The 23302-nt window shown below is 35.0% G+C and overlaps 1 protein-coding gene across 1 annotated transcript; it reads right to left on the bottom strand.

Moving 5' to 3' along the window:
* Positions 1-14424: 14424 nt before the first annotated feature.
* LOC122403194 lies at positions 14425-19662 on the bottom strand. Its single transcript, XM_043406556.1, has one exon. The coding sequence runs from the start codon at positions 19660-19662 to the stop codon at positions 14425-14427; it is 5238 nt and encodes a 1745-aa protein (XP_043262491.1).
* Positions 19663-23302: the final 3640 nt, after the last annotated feature.

Here is a 23302-nt window from a genome sequence, read left to right as displayed (position 1 = left end):
GATACGAAGTAAAAATCGAATATATTATTAATGAAACTCTATTAAGTGCAAAAAAGCAATATCTTTACAGTTGAAAGTTGATACGATTATGGTACGTTGCATCTGCGATCACGAATTCAGAATTATAAACAAATAATGAGGACAAATAATATTTTAACCATAACGAACTGATTTCGGTCGAAGAAAATCGTGTCAGTGCTTTGCTGAGGTCAAATGGAACCACTGTTGGGCGAAATGTAATCCGATTACATTTGCCACAATTACTTCGATAAATTGGACTGTAATTACATTGTAATTCCACGGTAATTATCGTGTAGTTACCGTGTAATCATAATCGTAAATCGTTAAACAGTATAATTACCGTGTAACTGCCGTATAATTGCAATTCAATTACTCTGAACAAGTAATGGTCCAAAAATGGCAGTCAGTGGACTTCATCATATCTTTTTATTTTTCTATGCGTACGATATGCCAGTCGTTAGATATTTTTTCTTACTATTATATAATAGTTATAAAGCAATATTTGTCGATTTGGGTTTGTCAAGCTCCACAAGACTACTCTAAACTGAAAGAGTTAATTTGGAAAAAGAAATAACGATCTAAAAAACGCTCTATCGTGGAGCACAAAGAAAATGGACATGACTTCATTTTTATTTACTCACGCTCTTTGTTTCACAATATAACAGTTATTCGTTCGAAATTGGGTTTAAAAGTTTTTTCATTTTCGCAACGAATTGGATCTCTATATCTGCAGGAATGCGAGGCATACCTTTTAATAGCGGGAAAATATTTATGAAAACAAGTTTTCTTTTTTCCTTTTTTGTATATTTTGGAATAATCTACCTTCATTTGAATATTCATACTTCCTTCTGACGAAAATTTTTGAAGATTCTTTGTGCAACAATATTTTAGTTACGTAATAGTAGAATTTTATTTTCATGCATATACATGCACTAGTTATTTATGTAAAAATCTCAAAACTTAAATTTGATTTTAGCAATAATAACAATTTTAATTTTGAAAATGAATACTGTTATGTACATATAGATGAGATACATAGTAGGAATGGAAAGTTTGTTCTCCGAAACTCTTAATATTAAAATTAATATTAACATTAAATAAACTAGTTACCAAACTTAAAAATAATCCAAAATACGTATAACTGTTCTCTGAAACTTGTGATTTTTAATAATAATTTTATATATTCATGTAATACTCGTGAAAGTGTAAACATTATTTTTCAAACTATATGGGATTAAAGAAAATACAATATTTTATATTGATTTATAAAATATAACATCTCTTTTTCATGTATTAAAAGAAAAAAGCATGATGACAGTTCATGATATGTCAAACATTTTTTTATAGAAAGGTGCTTTTGTATATTTATATTCTTTGCTATTTTGTCATCTTGTATGACAAAATTTTATGCTCAATGGACAGAATATAAATAAAAAGGCTGAAAATCAATGACTTCGACAATGATTAAACAAGATTTTTCGAAGATCTTTTCGAAGAAGGCAGAAAACCAATGTCAGAAAATTCGATTAATATAGTGCTCTCTTATATGTATAGGAAAGGAACCCACCATTAATTCTCTTAAAACAGAAGAGATTTTATGTCCTGTAGATGAAGATTGTCATGAATTTTTCTATGTCATCACCGATGGATCATTAATAATATTGTAGAATTTCACGAAACCTAAAATATAATATTTCAAATTTCCATGCTTTTTTTAATAAATAATTTTCAAAATGTATTGTTTGATTTTTCAATAAAGCAATAAAGGAGAGACAAGTGAATAATAACAATTTAAGAAACCATCATTGTCATCTGCGAATATTTAAATATCGATTAAAAAGGAAAAGAACTAATAGAATTGCGTTTATAAACGGAACAAGTTGAATATATCAAGTAAATACTAAAACAAACTGTACTTTTTAAGAACATACCGATTTTTCACAGTTCATGAAACTTTGAAACATTTGTAGGTACTAAAAGATTACGAAAACATAACCAGATTTAAACATAATCAGATTTTCCTAATTGACCACAGATATAATACGATACTAAAATTTCGTTCCAAAAAATGGAATTTTACTGCATCGATCTTACGTAACAATTATTTAAAATAAATGTTTTTCACGACTATTTTACCAGAACCGATATAAAACAGTTTAAAACAGTTATTTTCGAAACATTTTCAACTTCTGACGTTCCATCTTCGATCTTCGATTGCGAGAAAAAATTCCCACAAGCGATCGTCACCACCCACGTGCTGCTCCACGCGAATTCTGCCCCGAAATCATGCGTACGAGGCCTATAATTATCCGCAATCAAGATAAAACGTACAACGAAAGTGACCGCGATATCCATGAATTTCATCGGTCATTACCCATTCGTTAATAACATCGTGTCTTTCACTGAACGCACGTTGCACCCGCTATTAAACGCCCCATAATTGCATCGCCCCGCGACGCAATTTCGGTTAAGCGCTCGACGGAATATCCGCAAGCCCGCACGCGTTTGTTCCGTCACGCGGATAACGCGAGAGTTCACGTTTCAGAATACTAGAAGAGGGTTGCATGCACGGCCCTCGCCAGAGCCGCACTCGCAAGATTAAACGTGCATTCTCTGGATAATCTTATCCCAACCTTTCCCACGACGTTATAGGTAGTGAGAGGACGCGCCAGCTTGCGGAATAATATTTGCAAGCTGTACGGAAACTGATTACGTAATTGCCTTACCTGGTCCTCGAGTGCCCGCGAGGCCTTCGTGACCCGAAATTTCCGTCAGGATAATGGAAAAGATGAACGACGGTCGCTCTGAAGTAGACTGACAGTCGATTGTCCCGGGACACAACTAGGACTATAATTGTAACCCCGTTTTTTGGCTGAGTATGCATTACTGAGCCAAACTGGATGAATATCAAATTTAGAAACTGCAGCATTCGAAGTTTGCCCCATCGTGAGATATCTCATGCTATTATAAATGACGAGCTATTATTGGTTAGGCGACTAAGTAATTGCGAATTTGTTTAATAAAATAAAAGATAATTTTTTCATGGAACGAAATAACTTTATTTAGGAATGTATTGTCCATTTTTAACAATGACCTTTTGTCATCTTTCAGGTAACATCATGATTTCACGTTCGTAAAAGTTCTGGTTTTTATTGGCAAAAGACTGAACCAAGTGTGATTTGATATCATCATCATTATTTAAATTTTTACCATGTATTATAAATGATAATCTGGCGGTGCAAGGTCAGGACTATACAGAGTGTTCGGCCACCTCTGGAAAAATTTTTAATGGGACATTCTAGAGGCCAAAATAAAACGAAAATCAACAATTCTAATTTATTGATGGAGGCTTCGTTAAAAAGTTATTAACATTTAAAGTTTCGACCGTACTGTATTTTTTTCTCGAAAGTATGTAGGATTTCGGGGTATGTCTATTCACCAAAAATGCTTGTAATTAGCCCCTGTAACTAAATATAATTTTTTTTAGTATGATTTGAAATTTTTTAATTTCGTCTAAAAATTTCAGTACCTACTCGAATTTTTGTCTGGAAAATGGATAGGATTTCAGGGATATGACTATTCACCAAAAATTATTGTAATTAAGCCCCGCAACCAAAAATAATTTTTTCAGAATACTTTGAAATGTTTTAATTTAACTTTTTAATAACTGTATAATGAAGCCTCAGTCAAAAAATTGATATTCTTGATTTTCGTCTTAAAATTTTTCCCAGGGGTGGCCGAACACCCTGTATAAAGTGGATGTGGCAACATATCCGAACCAGGTTCCAATAATTTTTGCCGAGTGACCAAAGATGTGGGTAGCCTTGCATTGTCATAATGGAACACAATACCTTTACAATTTACCAATTCTGGTCACTTTTCTTGAATTGCATTATTCAGTTTGGTTAGTTAGTAATGTACACATCTGAGTTGATCGTTTGGTTGCTTTGTAAAAGTTCAAAGTAGATGATTCCTTTGTAATCCCACCAAACTGATAACATAATCTTTTTTACATGTATATCAACTTTGGTTGTCGTTTGAGCTGGTTCATCTTGCTTGCTCCAAGATCTTTTTCGATCGACATTGTTGTAAACAACCCATTTTTCAATCTTTTTAAAAATGGATCATTTTCGTTACGTTTTATAAGCAAATCGCAGATGTTAATGCGTTGTGTTAAGTGAATTTCTTTAAGCTCATAAGGAACCCGTACATTGAGTTTCTTTAAGTAGCCAAGTTGTTTTAAACGCTTTTCAATGCATGTATGTGATACAACGAGTTTCTCTGCAATCTCACGTGTTATACTATGACGATCCGAGTCGATTAATGCTTCGATTTGGTCGTCATCAACTTCAATTGGACGGCCTGAATGTTGTTTATCTTTGAGTGAAAAATCATCGGATTGAAATTTAGCGAATCAATTTTGACACTGCCGTTCTTTTAAGGCTTCGTCACCATACACAGCAAATAACTTTTTGTGAGCTTGCGATACATTTTTTTCTTTGCTGAAGTAATACAACAAAATATAATGAAAATGCTCCTTTTTAATTTCCATTGTTCAACCGACGCCAAAAAAACCATAAAATCGATCGATACAATGTTTTTTCTGAATGACAATTAAAGTGCTATCAGACAACAATATCGATTTAAACGTTTCGAATACATACAAACACGTAACAATTCAATTGAAGCCATCTATCAGTGAAATCCGCAAATAACATAGTTGCCAGACCAATATAATAGAACGTGCTATATTTAATTTTTTAATGATGCACGATTGTCTAATCGTAATGAATGTTATGGTGGTGTTAGAGTTAGAAAAACACAACATGACAGTATTCTTGTCTAACAAAACAGAAACGATTGAACGCTAACGGCGATGTGATAGCTCGGTTGCAAAGTACAGTAGAAACTTTCATATTTGAACTACAGTAATGATCCTTAAAATGAACCTCTGGCGTGATTCGTAAATTGAACATGTCTATACCTTCCAACTGAGGGGATCCCTCTTGGAGCCAGTGAAGCGTGACAAACGATATTTAAACAATAATACGAGTTCAGGTCACAACGACGATTCTGTTTTTGTATATTATTTATGTAAGTTGATTTCACTAATTGTCAATTATATTTATGACATATTTATGACAAATATATTTTCATTTGTAAAATAGTCAAATCTGGGCAAGTTTTACTTCCAGAAATGTGGTCTGCATGCTTATCATTTTGTTTCATCAAATTTAAATAATTTGTGGTATTCACACTTCCCACAGATGAATTTAATTTTGATTTTACCAAGGTATCCGATTCCAGGCCAAATTATTATATTTTTATCGTCTATTTCTTGTCATATTTTTGACAACTTTTCTTTCAAACATTATGATAATAATAATTAACACGTTGATTATCTACAATTTCACAATATTTCTTCCAAACATTTATAATGAATAAACTCTAATACACTAAGCTTTTAGTAAATGACGAATGCGTCTCTAGATATGAAAAGCAAGCATGACAGTCAACGTATTAACGCTATTAGAGATGTTGTGTCAATAATATAAATTCACGATAGAATAAACGTTCATTAATTAAATACAATATAGTAATTATAAATTGAATAGTTATAAATATGATTTACATCATCCCTAGTGAAACCATATTATCTTTTCAGAGTAAATATTTACTTTTGTAGATTATTTTCTAACAATATCTAACAACATTAAAATTATATCATGAACTGAAAGAATCAAATAAAAGAAATGAAGTTAAACTTGTAAATGATGCAATATAGATTTACAAGTATAATACGTACAGTAACGGAACTTATAGTATAACCTGATAATAGAAAAACTAGTAGAGACAGCAAAAAAAAGAACCTGCTGTTTACTTCAACCTTAAATACATATCGAAAAAACTCGATACATACTTATTAAATAACCTCATATTTATTTATTAACAATGATGAATTCTGATAAATACCTGTAATGAGATATTTCTTTGGTGGTTAGTCGTGAATTCGTCTGTATTATGTTTTCATAACTTACCTGAAACAAAGAAAAAAGAAATCAAATTAGTATAAAAGGTCAATTTTGGTTTCGGTTAGATTTTTCATTATTTTAAACATGAAAATTCGAACAATCTATTTAATCAAATAGTATATAACATTATACAGCAAATCATTTAAATAAAAATCTTTAAACAAATATTGCATCAATTTGTATTAAACCTTAATAAAATGTATATCTATATTTAAGCTTTTTTTGTCACCAAATACATATTTTAAATATTTCAATAAACAATGTTTGGAAATATTATACAAAGTGAATAAATTACCAACATTTTTTGAGATTTCCTTTTACCTGTTAGCAAAATCAAATTTTAAATTTCATGTACTTTAAAATTTTAAATGATCTATGAATAATAACCATTATTTTAGAAAAGAAAGTTTATAGATTGACTAAATAACTGAAATCTAGGTATTTAATGGTTAATTGAGAATCGTATATAAGCGTTACATGTTTCATTGTAATGTCATATGATGATTTAATTTGTACAAAAATATGGTGTTCAAAAGTACACTAATTTTTAGTTACCAAAGATTAGTTCAATATTTTATTAGTCTTAAATGAACTTGTAAAAATGAACGATAATAACGACTAAAGAATTTATAAATATATACAACGCCAAAAATTAAATGTGAAATAACAAAATTAGATTTAGATCAAAATGAGCCTAATGTCTGCCGATCAAAGATTAAATTACAGTAATAAATATTAAAAATTCAAAGTTGTAGTCTCAATATTGATAGGTACCAAAAATGATTTCTAATCAACATAGACTACATTTTCTATTAAAAAGAATTATTTTTAAGTACTGCAATAATGTCTACAAATCTAAAGAGAATAATACTTGAAGCAACTCTGATTTAACAACAAAGGTTAGTGCCTGCGTCATATGCTCCGACAGCAAATGAATAATATATCGCGCGGTTACACGAAAATGTAATTACTTTTGGTTTAGACGAGGGCCATGTCTCTTTCACGCAACATAGTACCGCTGATGGCAACACGAGAACTATCTTAGCAGAGTGAGAAAATGTTTGCAAGACGTTGGATCGCACGATTTATTGAAACGCCTGAATTGTTTCAGTCCATTAATGGCCAAGCAATGGTTAAATACTATTTTTACTCTTTTTTGAAAATTTAAAATATTTGTAAAGTCTTCAAAATTAATTGTACAAAAGAACAAAATACATTTCTGAAAATATAATTTTGTTCTTAGCAGCAGCGATACATTATGAATAATAATCATTAAAATACAAAGAAAAATTAAATTGAATATATCAAAGTGCCGCGTCGTTTTGTTATCTCTATAATATTAAACTAAAAGGGGGTGTTACGACTTAAAGAACTGGACACCTTGTCAAATAAACAGCCTTTATAATTTTTTCGGAAAAATGATTCAGAGTATTCTAGAAACATGAATAATTAATAGACTCTTCATTCAGTTTTACCAGAATCGAATTGAGGAAATCAAATTCAAACATAAATTTCATTTGTGAATGTATGGAATAAGTCCGAATTATATGTAAATATCTATGTGTGATTCGAACTTAAATCGAAACGTTCACAAAATAAATACAAGTTTAACTATAATTTCCTCGATTTATTTATGGTGAAACTGAATAACGAATTTATTTTCCTCTGAACTAAAAGTTTTTATATGGAATTTCAATAATCAACATCGAGTATTCAGCTAACGTGTTAAACTGTTGGTTGGTCGAATGCAACGAATCAACACTCGGACGGAACATCGATTTTAGAAAGGAATTCGTGAACCCAGAACATGATTCCTGACTTAGCTAGAAAAAACAAAGGGTCACGGAACAGCTGCAAGATTTATTAAGGCCGAACAAACCGACTGCCACGAATCGTCATCTTAAAAACGATTTATTTTTGCAACGATGAAAAATTACGATGGGAAGAGACGCCCAATGATTCAAAAACATGCGCAAGACGGGGAAAACAGGGAACATACCGGACATGTTGTTTCGACTACAAAATTGGTTCGCGTCCGGCGAATAGGAGAGTAAATAAATGGGAGAGCAGTAAAAATTCGACAAACAGCCATGGAAGTGCGGAGATACGAAAAAACGAATACGATGTTTGCGCAATGTTTCAGTTTTATTCGTAATAAAAACTGAAACCGAAAATGGAGTGCATTCTTGAAAAACGAATTCCATCACTCACTGGAACAAAACTTGCACGAGGTGTGCTTGCAAAAAAGATTAGAGGAAGTTTTTATACTAAAAATTTAAGAAAAGAATAATGAAATGGGTTTCCTCGTTTATTCAAAAGTGCAGAAATCCTGTTCCTAATTAGCTAATTATAAAAATTAAAGTAAGATTAAGAACAAAGTTTATAGAAACATTAATTTTGCAAATATAAAGTCGGTCAATATGTAAAATATCTATATTAGTTATAATTAATTTTATTTTATACGCGTCAATTTATAATATTTTCGCTGGTAGATGAAATATATAAAAATTTACTGCATCCATAAATCACATATTATACGTGTATAAATAGTATTCCAATGTCTTATTTTATTTTCACAGATACCTTGCATTTGTTTGTTATATAATATTTTGAATCGGCTAAATATTACTAGTTAAAACACAAAAAATAAATGTGATTTTTAGACAAAATAGTGTAAATATAATGTCACTCCGAAAATGATATACAAGATATTTAAAAATGCATTGATATAAAAATTAAATATTTTAAAACTTAAAACTATCATGTTACAGTATTTGTTTAAAGATTGCATAATGCCGAGCGATTGTCCTCGGCCGCGATTACTGTTAATCCTGTTAGCGTACGTAATAATCCTGAGATTCTCTCTAGAAGAATTCGTACAGCGAGCAGTGATACAAAAACGTGCTTATTACTTGCTTTTGTAGCATCGGTAACGACTCATTACCTTCGATTCGAGTGTGCTAATGGTGAAGATGACGTCAGTACCGTGAGAGAGTAGTGCGCTAAGAATTAGACGGAAGAAGACTGCCGAAATCTAGACAGCGCCGCGTAACGACTAATTAGCGTAACGCGGCCGCATCTTCGGCTGTCAATCCGCGCAGCCCCACGTAGACTTCTCACTAGAACGGATCGGCTCTCGATTCCACTCGAGCAGAAAGATTTATGAAAGGAAAGGTCTGAGTGTTTAAATTCAGAACGGTTCTGCCTGTATTTGACGGGTGTAAAGAGTAGATGTTCAGTCTGGTGCGGGTCCACTGATTGACCTCGCACAGCTGAGAATTCGTTAAACTCGAGAAAAGTGTGGAAATCATCCGCCTTTTCCTTGACGAACGGATCATTTTGAGATTCGGTCAAGTACACCCCGGAATCTCGTACGGGATTTCCCAAATCGAGATTCCACGAAATCAATGCTGCGATAGGAGATCGAGAAAATACACCAGTAGAATGTTCGATCCCCTGTGGAGTGATCGAGAACATACACCAGTAGGGTGTTCGATCCTTCCGTGCAGAATTGAGTGGTCGTCTCGATCGTTTAAACGATTGAGACACAAGAAAGTTGACAAATTACATTTCGATTTTCTTGTGATTACCACCAAGCTGAGGAGACACCTAAAGGAGGCACCTACGTGATGTACCTCCAGGTGGGTCCACTGTAGTCGGGTCGGCGTCCGCTGAGGACACCTGACTTTTTCGGTCTTCGAGTCCTTACTCCTACAACGTGCTGTCGGGCTTCGTAGTGCAATCCCCGACTAATAAGTCGTCTGTTGGAACGTCTAAGAGTAGGCGCAGATCGACGGTTGGGCTGTTGCACTGTGCTGCGTTTCGACGCATAGACTCAGTGGACAGACTCACGGGAAAAGTGTATTTGGAGCCTAGAATCTCCATTTGCAACCTCGTCCAGTAGGTAATCGACTGCACTCGACATAGATAAGGAATTAATTCTTTATCTACGCCAAATAAAATACAGTCCGCTAGCGAGTTCGTATATTACGAGCAAGCGAAATTCCCCGCCCCTGTACGTACGAATAACGAAGCCAGGAGCGTGAGGAAACAAGCGCGGCATAGATACGTATAACATGTTCACGTGTGTCGTACACATAGCCATGATTTTCTGATTATAGGAATCCTGGTCTACCTCAACCCGGCGAGTTCGACAACCACGCCAGGTACAGGTAACGACGAGGACGATAATTTTTCGAGCTTCGTCACTTTCCCATTTTTTATTTTTATTTTTCATTTATATTTATACTTAGTTGGTTTTCTTGTTTTTTTGTTTACATTTATTTTTGAAATAAAAAGTCGGCATTAAATGCCGACGAAAAGAAAACCATACGCTCGTAATCAATTTCTCTGTAAACTCCAATACCTCTATCCGGACTTCATCGTTAGAAGCATTAGCTTTTTAACAATATTGTTAATTTACATGAATGCAGCTCGATACGATGTTATACGAATACACGCTTTCATGACTTTGATAAACTTTTTAATTATTCGTAGAATAACTCATACTATTATGAATTGCTTTTTTGCAAATACATATCTCGAAAACTAAAGCCGAACATATATGTATAGGAAACAGTTGCTTAGAATATTGATATCTACAACGTATTTCAATATCATCCAAATCGATGAATCGATCGACCTTGATTTTGAATAATTACTAATGTTTTGAATAAAGTGTTCAGAAGTTGATGATCTAAACTTTGGATACGTGTAATATTCATCAGAATAAACAAAACGTATTTGTAAACTTGAATTTAAAATTCAGCAATTTCCCAGTCACAAACAGCTTAATAGCTATTCTATAGTTTTCTTTGGTAGCGGTTGCAGAGCCAATTATTATTACCCTTGAACGAGATCAATTAATAATATTTTGAAGACTTTGTTTAGTATTTGTTAAGAAACAACAAACAGGTATTTTTACATGAGTGAATCTTTTCAACATTATTTTGAATATGATTCATAAATCTTATAGTTTTCGTAGTCGACACCTTTGTTATTATTTTATCTTAAAAAGTACTATTTCCTTTGTCTCTTATTGGATGAATATTATGTAATTTATTTCTAAACTTAAAAATCGTTTCAGTAGTTAACACATCAAGAAAAAAAAATTGTAATATTTGACACTTTTATTTAAATACTAGGCGCTTTGGAATAACACTCAGAAAGTAAGAAGTGTTATATATTTTGTATTAATTTTTAAATTTTATGAATTAAAGGTTAAATGATAACAGAAGTAATTTATGTCTTAATTTAAAACATTAATACATAAAGATTTTAAACAAATAAAATTCTATTTCTTTCCATTATGAAGTTTTTACTTGCAGTGCCATAAGTTGATAGTTGATGGCAAGATTTATTCCCAAGATTTTTATTAATAATAACACCGCTAATAACGGTAAATTGTACTGTCGACTATTGATGCAATTACTTTACTCAAAGCTTAGACTTAGACTAAATATTATGCAAATCTGACTAAAAGAAAAATAGAAAAAAATGTGCTCTAAGTTGATAAATTTATGACATTTTATAGGATGTCCAAGAAGATATTCTCGCAGGTTCTCGGCTAAAGAATAATAACATGATAAGCAAAACGAGTGTCGCGGAGAAACGATTTTTCATCGAGAGATTAAATAGATCAAATCTGCCTCAGTGATGCTTTCGAAGGATTTATGTCGGTGTCCTGATCGTGTTCGCTGATCCAGAGATAGCACTCTTGATTTACTCGTACTTTTCGATTTGCGTAAATGTGTACCAAATTGCCTTTCATCGCGAAGAGCGAAACGTTAACATGAAACGCTTATGATTTTGTACGATGAATAAAAATGGTAAAATAACGCAACAGAAAAAGAAATATCGTCTGTGAACTGAAGTGACAAATTTCACGATAGATTAACAAGTAAAAACTAATGATTGAATAAATTTTTATCTACACAGATACGAATTTCGAATAACGAATAAGAAATTAACAACTTATAATAAAAATGAAAATATCAATGATTGAATGAGATATTTTACAACGAATAAATACAAATTGTAAGTACGTTGGGTCTTATTGGTTACTTGTTATTTGTATAAAGTTTTGCTGGTAAAAACATAAATAAACTAATATAATACGAGTGTAAAAAGAATTGTATCTTGGCTACTGTTTTGGATATTTGACACACTTATCACTCAATATAAAGTTGCAGCAGAATTCATAAAAGAAGAATTATTTAACATTAGATAATTTCTATGAACTTGGAATATATTTTATAAATATAATCTTCTGAAGCATCATTTTTATTCAAACGTTTCCAAACCTTGTTTTGAATCTTCTTCAATAAAGATACAAATATTCACAACTGAGAACAAAAAAAATAATAGATGAAATTAAATTAAAAGACTGAAAAAATAAATTTTTTCCCATTCTGTTCAAGTTCCCAATTTTTAACTTTTCTGTTTTCTTAACTTTATTTAAGAAGACTGTTTCTGCAAAATACTTTTTAAAAATATATTAAGACATAATCCAACAAAATTCACAAAAACAGATATAAAAATCAGTATGCTTATAGATTGTTGGTATTTAATTATTCAAATACGTCATTAGAAACCATCTTTGCTCCTTAATAATAAATCAAAATTTAACACAATTAGACCTCAAGAATTCTTCTTAAAAGTTCCAGGAGAACAATCATCAATATATTTAATCAGTTCAACATTTTAAAATTTCAAAAAGAAGGTAATTATAATAAAATGAAAATGTCAATAATTGACGTTTAGTCCAGTTAATGTTGACTCAGTAAATCTTGTTCTAAAAAATAATAAACAAACTAAAAGAATATTTTGAATCAGAAACAATGCAAATCATGCACTGATGTAACAAGAGCATTATCGTTGCATAAAAAAATCAACTGAAATAGTTTTTAAAAATAATCGTTTCTGAAGTCAGCAACAATTGTGCATTTATTGAACCACGCTTGTATTGAACAAATAACTATGAAAATGGATTTTTATTCCCGACAATTGTGAAGATTTCGTTAAGGATGTAAGAGACGGGATTTTTCTGCGGACTCGTAACATTTTGCAGATATAATAATGTACAACGGTGTTCTATTGCGATACACTGAGCGTGTTTGCTCGTTGTCGGTGCTAATGGGGGAATTGTAGCGTGGTGTGATTTTATATTTGCTGTTTCCTGCAGCGGGAAATGGGGTTGCTCTCGTATCGAGTCGAGTCACTTTGTCGGACTTTCCGGTACGGTCAAGCTTCATTTTATAACGTGTTACTTTAATTTCGCCTGTTTTATTTCTTAACTTAATTACACTGGCTCGTGTAAACATATATTGAGATACTACAGCTGAAATTTACAGATCTCTACCAAAGATACTTAATTTCAAGAACTAATATAGACTGTAACTCTCTAGTTCTAGCTCTTTGATACTTTCCGGAGTAGTATAGTAATTTATATTGTCGTTTGTAATTTAGAGAAACGTAGAAGGACTCTTTTTGAATAAAGAGCATGAAACATGAAAAGAACACGATGCCTATAGAGTGATACTTGGTTACCAATTGGAAGGATTTTCATTTCTTCATTTCATTTATTTTCAAATAATGTAGGCTCCCACAAGGTTCGTGGAGCCGTTTTATTGAGGAAATAGACAGTTCAATACTATTTACCAATACTTGAATTTATTTACAATATGTACATATGTGTTAACAGTTTTTCAATGTTCTTGGTTCAATTTTAATCCTTAGTTCGATTCTAATTTGCAAAGGTTCTTGAGGTATTCTAACTGTTCTGAATGTTCTACTGTTCTGAATGTTCTACTGTTCTGAATGTTTTGAATGTTCTAATTGAAGAGTCCTATGCCCCGCGAATATATAAGGATTCCCAAATAGGTGGAGACATTTGGTATCCAATCAAGCCCCTGTCCATCCCTCGTGGGCCAGTCCTCAGATATTCGAAATCCCGCCCACTAAGGGTGGTACAGGGGTGGATGTCCGCGGTCCCAAGAGGCAGGTATGGTCCCAAGGTACGGTGCTTAACGGCTTAATAGTACGGCAATTTGCTTTGTACCCTAAGGTACTTGCCAAATTGCTACTCAAGTAATTTAACTAATTTTAACTAAATAAGGGGTCCGCTGCTAAGTGTTGGAATTCCCAACATTCCGCCCACCTTGAACTGCTCGCATGTTCAACTACAATGTACGATATGCAATACAATTATTTGAGTTGGCTAATAATCAATTGACGTGAATCTATCCAGATACGTCAGTACTTAAATTAAAGGTTACATAATTATAATAATAGAGTTCTATGATTATACAATTAAATACATCTATAGAGATATGTGCGTGTACAGTACTAAATATTAAAATGCAATAGAACTCTATTCTTGTCCCGGTACTGTTTCGTTATCAGTGTCTATAGGTAAGATACAAATTTTTGTTACTGGGCGTTTTACAATCCCATCGGAGACCTTAACTGATACGACTCTTGTAATCGTATCTTTCCCTGGATGAAGTTCGGTGATCCGTCCCATTCTCCATTTCAGTGGTGGACAATTATCCTCCTTCACAACAACCAATGTCCCTGGTGCGAGCGGAGAGGGGGATGCTGTCTGCCACTTGGTCCGTTGTTGTAATTGGTGGAGATATTCTGTGTTCCATCGTTGCCAAAAATGCTGTAACATTCTTTGAATGTGCTGGTAGCGATTAAGTCGATTTTCTGGGATGTGTCGAATATCAGGGCCAGGGAGCGCATTCAACGTGTCACCAATAAGGAAATGTCCAGGTGTCAATGGAGATAAATCAGTAGGATCGTCGGATAAAGGATATAGGGGTCGGGAGTTCAAACATGCCTCTACTTGTGTTAACAGCGTATACAATTCTTCGTACGTAAGTTTCGTATCACCGATAACGCGCTTCAAATGGAATTTCGTGGCCTTTACTGCTCCTTCCCATAATCCACCAAAATGAGGAGCGCGAGGCGGAATTAAGTGCCATTCAATTTGATTATCACTTAAAAATTTGGTTACCCGTTCATTGTGTTTACTGTCCCTTAAAAGTGTGCCTAATTCGAGAAGTTCGTTGCGCGCGCCGATGAAATTGGTTCCATTGTCGGAGTATAGACTGCGGCATAGTCCTCGGCGGGAAATAAATCGTCGCAAGACATTTAAGAATGCATCGGTACTTAAATCTATAGCTAGCTCTAAATGAATTGCCTTTGTCACGAAACAGACAAAAATACACAAGTAGGCCTTCGATGTGACCCTCGTACGTATTTTTTCCTTTATGAATACCGGGCCTGCATAATCCACGCCGCATACAGAAAATGGGCGCGTTGGGATAATTCGTACGGCAGGTAAATTCCCCATCAGGTATTCTTGAGTCACGGGTTTAGTCCTGAAGCATCGAACGCAATTTCGTATTGTGTTTTTTATAAGAATTTTACCTGAAAGCGGCCAATATCGTCTGCGTAACGACGATAGAGTCGCTTGACAGCCTGCGTGCAATAACCTTAAATGTTCATGTGCGACTAGAAGTTTTGTAAGATGATGTTTCGATGGCAGTATGACGGGATGTCGTTGATTAAAGGGAAGCTGGGCTTCTTTCAATCTACCGCCCACCCTGATCAGTCCAGTTTCATCGAGAAATGGATTCAAAGATCGTAGTGTACTGGATTTTGGGAGCGCTTGCCCAGTCCTTAATTTCTTAAGTTCCTCCAGAAAACAATCTGATTGTGTAATTTGAAGAAGACGGATTTCGATATCGTTCAATTCCTTTACTGAAAGGTAACCCGTGTGTACACTGGTAGTATCTTCTGACCTATTCACTACCTTGATGCGATTATGAATACGGATTCTTACGTTTTTTACAAACCGTAGACAATATGTGATCGTGCGTAGGAGTCGCGTGAATGACGAAAATCGTTCGAATAAATGTTCCTTTTTTACTGCAATGAATGCACACTGTACTTCGTTAACGTCTGGTGTTTCAGTTGTATGTGGTTCTATTGCTGGCCAGGTAGCTGTGTCCCTTTCTAGCCATGAAGGTCCGTTCCACCAAAGGGTTGCCGAAACAAGTGACGAAGGGTTGACTCCACGCGATATGATGTCCGCAGGATTTTCCTTTGATTGCACATACATCCAAATTCCGCGAGATAGTTCCTGGATTTCAGACGTCCTGTTGGCCACGAATGTCTTCCATTTACTGGGTGATGATTTGAGCCATGCAAGCGTGATCGTAGAATCACACCAGTAGTACTCGTCGCAGGATAATCGTAACGCTTGCCGCACCTTTCTTGTAAGTCGTGCCAGCAGTACTGCTCCACATAGTTCTAATCTTGGGAGAGTGATTACCTTTAATGGAGCTACGCGTGATTTTGCACATATTAACTTAGTGGTCCATTGTCCGTTGTTGAACGTCCGCAGATAAAGACAGGCTCCGTAGGCCTTCTGGGACGCGTCACAAAACCCATGCAATTCAATTTTCTCAGCTTCTGCAGCTAATACATGACGAGGAATAATAATGTTATTTATTGACCCAAGCTCCTCGCGAAATGTTGTCCATCGTGAATGGAGATGTTGGGGCAATGATTCATCCCAGGAAACTTGTAGCTGCCATAGTTCTTGTAATAATATTTTGGCTTGAATAGTAGCTGGCCCAATCAGTCCGAGGGGGTCAAAAATCTGGGAAATGTCCGATAATATTGTTCGTTTTGTGACACGATGTTCAAATGGTTTTTGCACTAAGAATCGCAGTATGTCCATCTGCGATTCCCAGAGAAGTCCGAGCGTTTTTATCTCCTTGTCGGATGTAATGTGTACGTGGGATTGTATTCCATCCGATGGATTCAAAATACGCGACTCGTTCGTTGCCCATTTCCGGAGTTCAAAACCCGATGTTGCCAGGATAGATGATACGTCATTTTTTAATTTGATCGCTTCTTCTAAACAGTCCGTGCCAGTCAAAAGATCGTCTACGTAGAAATCTTCCAAGATTATACGACTGGCGGCTGGAGAATCTTCTGCATAAATTTCTCCAATGCATTGCAAGGTTCTGGTCGCCAGGAAAGGTGCGGATGTTGTCCCATACGTCACAGTATTTAATTCATACGTTTTAATTGGCAAGGTACTATTTTCTCGCCATACTATTTTTTGGAAGCGACGATCTTCCTTACGTACTCGTATTTGGCGATACATTTTCGCGATATCTGCTGACAGAACATACCGATGTTTGCGGAAACGTAATACAATCGACAGTAGATCCTCTTGTACCACTGGCCCAGCCATCTGTACATCGTTCAGGGATAGTCCAGATGTAGTTTTTGCGGATCCATCAAAAACTACGCGCAATTTTGTGGTGCTGCTGCTCTCCTTTATGATGGCGTGATGCGGTAAATAGAATCCATCTTCACGTTGCTCCTCGTTTAGTTCCGTCATGTGTCCAAGTTCTTCATATTCCCTCATAAAGGCAATATATTCTTGTTGAATCTGCGGTTGTTTGGTCAACCTTCGTTCCAATGCAAGTAGTCGGCGTTCTGCTTGTTGTCTCGAATGTCCTAGTCCGTTGATCTCTTCCTTGAAGGGAATTGCAACCACGTGTCGTCCGTCGTTATCCCGAGTTGAAGTTGACAGGAAATGTTTCTCGCAATAATGATTTTTGTCGATGAGACGTCCTTCATCAATACATTGTTCAATTTTCCAGAAATCCGCTACTTGATTATGTAACTGTTGATTCGTTACAACATGGCACGTGGTTCGTGTTTGTGTTGTAAGATGTGCGCGAGTCATATTACCAATGATAATCCACCCGAGCTGTGTCTTTTGTAATGATGGGTAGTTCGGTCCTAAAGAGTGGCGTCCGATGCACAATAGGTCCCAAAACATACCTGCTCCGATAATCATATCGATTTCCCCGGGTTGATGGAAATGGGGGTCCGCGAGCATGATATGTGCAGGAATCGGTAAATCAGATAAGTCGATGTGTGTGCTTGGAATATTTCCGGTTATTTTCGGTAATAATAGACATGAAATTGATGTGGTGAATCCATTGAATCTTGATGTTAATTTTACGCATGATTGATATTGTAAGTTACGTGCTAAATTTCCTATTCCCGAAACTCTAATGTTCGTTGTACTACACGGAAGTCCTAGTTTTTTAATCAGCGCGTCAGTGATGAAGTGAGACTGAGATCCTGAGTCTAACAATACTCGACATTTCTGCCTATGTCCCTTACAATCAGTTATATATACTACCGCAGTGGATAACATTGTACAATTGTCCCTTGAATGTGAAATGTACGTATGTGAAGTGATTTGTTCTTTAGGACGGTTCGTGTCAGTGTCCGTATTTACATTTTGTGTTTGTTTGTGCGAGAGTGAAACATTGGTCGATACTGATGGTTTATGTGCACCACTGTCTAAATGTAAGAGGGTGTGATGCCTTTTTGAGCATTTCCTACATCCTCCACGCGTACATTCCATATTTCTATGTCCTTGTTGGAGACAATTAAAGCATGCACGCAATTCCTGAATCCTCGAAATACGGTCGCCCGGAGATAATTTTAAAAACTGAGTGCAATTATACAACGGGTGCTCAGCCTTGCAAAGTATACATTCTGTCCGCGTGTTCGCAACGTGTGCTGCTACATTCTTGAACCGAGTGTTTCGTGTTTCATTAATTATTGCAATCTTATTCGACGGTACTACCTTGGCCTTTGCAGTTTTTTCAAGGTATTTACAATGCTTCTCTAAAAAGTCGGTCATATCCCGCAATGTAACATCACTCGCAATGTTCGATTGTTTTTGTTCCCACTCACGTATCGTTACAGTGTCTAACTTCGTCGTTAATAAATATATAATTAGACTATCCCAATGTTCTGTTGGTTCTCCTAATGCATTAAGTGCGAGTAAACTATTTTTCATATCATCGAGTAACCGCCGAAGTCCCGAGTAAGATTCTTTCGTTAATACAGGCAAGTCCCATAATGTACGGATGTGGTCGTGCTTGATTGTATTGCGATCCTCGAATCTGTCCTTTAACGCTTTCCATGCAAGACCGTAATTTAATTCAGAAACTCCTAACGATTGTATTACGCGAGCTGCGTCGCCCTTTAACGAGGAATTTAAATAATGAAATTTTTCAATATTACCTAGAGCTTTATTGTTATGGATTAATGATTCGAATGTGTCCTTGAATTTTAACCACAAACTGTACGTCCCATCGAACGTAGGTAATTCTATCGTAGGCAATTTGACACGAAATTGAGGTTCAGTTCCCGAAGACGAGGTACTTTGTTTTGACATGTTCGTGTGCGCAAAATTTTGTACTCGCGTTTGTGCAATATAATCCTTTGCTGCGGCAACTATATTACAATACGAAGTTTCAAATGATTCTCGTTCGTTCGCGTTCTTTTCTTCGAGATCGGTTCCTTCTACGATATCTTCTATTAACGATTGTATCCCATCAAATTTTTCATACAATTGCGAAATTTTTCCCAAATGAATTTCCAGTGCTGTTACCGAAGTTGAGCGGTCGTATGATTCAAAAAATTTCTTAAAACGAGTCAAGGCAGTCTTCACCTTCGTACGGTCCGAAATGTGCGTTTTCAAGATTGGGTCCATAATTGCTACTGTTAACACAATTCGAGAAATGCAAGAATGACTTACGGATTAGATGAGTAAATAAGGAGGTGATCAGTGAATGCTTCCCAGATCAGCTTCCTCGATGTCCGTTGTGGATTCTGCAACGCCGTTCCAAGTCCTGTAGTCCGTCAGGGCCTAGCGTCTCTCAAATGGATCAGCGTCGGCTACGTGGAAGTCGAAAGCGTAGAATTCCTTGATGTCCGTCCGTGGTGTTTCGATACAAACACGATGTCCTTATTGTTCGATTTATCGTCCACAATTGTTCACAAATACTGTACACATTAAACACTGTATCCGGCTCGAAGGACCATATGTAGGCTCCCACAAGGTTCGTGGAGCCGTTTTATTGAGGAAATAGACAGTTCAATACTATTTACCAATACTTGAATTTATTTACAATATGTACATATGTGTTAACAGTTTTTCAATGTTCTTGGTTCAATTTTAATCCTTAGTTCGATTCTAATTTGCAAAGGTTCTTGAGGTATTCTAACTGTTCTGAATGTTCTACTGTTCTGAATGTTCTACTGTTCTGAATGTTCTGAATGTTCTAATTGAAGAGTCCTATGCCCCGCGAATATATAAGGATTCCCAAATAGGTGGAGACATTTGGTATCCAATCAAGCCCCTGTCCATCCCTCGTGGGCCAGTCCTCAGATATTCGAAATCCCGCCCACTAAGGGTGGTACAGGGGTGGATGTCCGCGGTCCCAAGAGGCAGGTATGGTCCCAAGGTACGGTGCTTAACGGCTTAATAGTACGGCAATTTGCTTTGTACCCTAAGGTACTTGCCAAATTGCTACTCAAGTAATTTAACTAATTTTAACTAAATAAGGGGTCCGCTGCTAAGTGTTGGAATTCCCAACAAATAACGAATATAAATTTTTATTTAATTCGCAAAACTAGTTTTTGTTTACGTTTAATTCCTAAATTAGAATCCGTTAACTTTTTGAAAAAGCTGGTTTATGAATGAATCTAAAATTTTAAACGCTATTTAATAATGAAAATATTTGAGATCCCCATTTTACGTGTATCTGAATCATGTACACGTGTAGTTTATATGTCTGTATTCAAATTCGCGTACTGTTTAATTTGAATATACTATTTGAGTATAGGTATTGAAATACACGAGTACTAAAAGTAAAATAAAATGAATTTATTCGTTTTTCGTACATTTACACGGATCTGTTGCAAGCAATTACGCGTTGGCAGCCATTGATTTTCTTTACTTTGAAAATAAAATTAAGTACTGAATTTCATTCATTCGACATCTTGACATATACAAGAGTAACGAATAATAGTGAACGAATAACAAATAATGAATAAACAAATAAGTTTTCTTCCGGTATTCCTTATTTGAATAAAGATTTATTCTTACATCCAACACTAACGGGTACACGTGTAATTCATTTAAAACCCAATTATGTAGGTGATGCATAGAAAAATAAATTAAACACTTAAGAAGCGTGTTTTATACTTAAATTCTTTTTTCCATAATCCAAAAATATAAATTACTTTTATGTTTTTCGAGATCGATTGTACGATTTTGTTCTTCTGTAGTCATCAATGTTGCATCGAATAAAACTTAATATACTGAACTTGTAGTCTTACGATATTATACAGGAAAAAAGGAAATCATTCTCAGTGACAAATAAATAAAAAATGTAGAATAACATTTTTTCGCAGAATGCTCCGTTTTCAAGATTAGGTGAGAAAATTTATCTGGCGTGTCTGTCCATTACGCGCTGTTTCTACTTGTGATGACGACGGTCAAGTTACGCTCTACTGCACGGGAACCCAGTAAATTTTCAAAGTGGATTTTCTCAAGAACAAAGCCTCGTACGTGAAAAATGTTATTCTACACTCTCAACTTGCTTTTTTTGCAGAATTACTCCTTTGCCGGTTGTACCTATGTTAACTGGGACAATTTAAATATATCACAGCCTTTATACAACAACAGAATCAAGAGAGAAAATTAAGAATCAGAGATAAAATTGTAGGCTAATAAAAAATAGACAAGAAAATTGTCTTATCATATAAAGAGGGTTTATTTGCACGAGTATTATGAGAACTGCTTATAAGAAATTAGCATAACATTTGAAGTTTTATTCTATATCTTCAATAACATTTCCTAACAATCTCAGATTAAAGAATTCTATGTTTTAAAGCTTTTTGGTCCATCTTTTTCACTCCACTCTCTTTAACAGTTTTCTCTGTTATTACACAACATTTGAAATTTTGTCATAATTAAGAATGGCGTCTGTTGATTTCTAAAGATCCAAGCAATACAAATACGAAAATTTTCAGTTTCACAGTTCAAGGCATGTATGATATAATCTCCAAAACAGACGTACTATTCTTAAGTCCTAATTGTGGGAGGAATTTGGTAGTCAAATTAAATGAGCCTCTTTCTGTTTAACAAATTAACGTATATATATTTTTCACAATGTTCTCTCCACGTGTGCATCACACTCTCTCGATACATGGGACTTCCGCGCGTTCCACTCTCGCGCCCCAGCGTTGCCAACATCCACACTCATTCATTCCCCACTCACTCACCAGGCATACCATACAATAAAAATAACCCCACACTAATTTCTCCACCCAGAATATTTGGTGGGTACGCTCCGAGCTTCTGGACGATTTCCTCGAATTTCCTAAAACTCGATTCGCTACAACGAATCAAAAAGAAACTCCAAGCCTGCCAACTTCAAATTAGAATTTAGACATTTCCTATCTATAAATGCAAGTATTACAGTTTATTCACTCATTTATATCTATTGTTAAAAATATCCACATAAGTTATTATAATAGTAAGTATGTCATTTCTTAGAAAATATCGTAGAAAAAAGTTTTAAATCTATAAAATATAGTCCAATTTGATTTTTACCGTATTAAAAAATGATGAAAATTATCAAGGTTTAGTAATTGACCTTCTTGTATTATAGTATCTTCTTTTTTATAATATTCAGTTTTATTATTATTGTCATTTTTCCTTCTTCTTTTTGTCATTGTTACTATGGTATCACTGCTGCGTTATACATATATTAACGCGTTACACAAGAAATTCTTTTGCATAATCTTCTGCATTCTGCTTAAAATATTTAAATAAAAATAAGCGAAATACTGGTAGACTGCTAAAAATGCATAAAACATGTTACGACACCCACAGGACATGAATTTATGCAAAAAAAAACTAATTTTCGTATTTTAAATCGTGAATTTGAAAAATATCTGAGCGTTAAAAGTATTTTTAAACCGATATATCTATTCGGCGGGTCGTGCAGTTCAACGGTTTCTTGCAAATTTACGGTTCTCCAGTTCAGGAGATTAATAAATATAACAGCCTACTATGGGCCGTAAAATCAATTGGCAAATCGGTGCTTGTTGTCCTTCATGGGTCAGTCCTCCCCAAAGGCGAATTTACGCCCACCTAGTTGCGTACTGAGGTAGTCGACCGCGAAGTAGAGGGCGCGAGTGGTTGTTGAGCCCAAGGTACCGTTGAACAAAAGCCTAATTGAAGGTACACGGCGCACAGTTCACGATACACCAATTTCCATTGTTGACGGGAGAAGCGTTAAAACGCTAGAGGTGCACGTGGTCGCCAAATGTGCAGAAAT

This window comes from Colletes gigas, unplaced genomic scaffold (assembly GCF_013123115.1).
Source record: "Colletes gigas isolate AHSC1104 unplaced genomic scaffold, ASM1312311v1 Colletes_gigas_Sc00046, whole genome shotgun sequence".
Taxonomy (NCBI): domain Eukaryota; kingdom Metazoa; phylum Arthropoda; class Insecta; order Hymenoptera; family Colletidae; genus Colletes; species Colletes gigas.
This window is presented reverse-complemented; position numbering and strand designations above follow the sequence as displayed.

Bases quoted from the DNA above. Each gene is read 5' to 3' on its own strand.
- LOC122403194 (XM_043406556.1), bottom strand. From the start codon at position 19,662: ATGGACCCAATCTTGAAAACGCACATTTCGGACCGTACGAAGGTGAAG.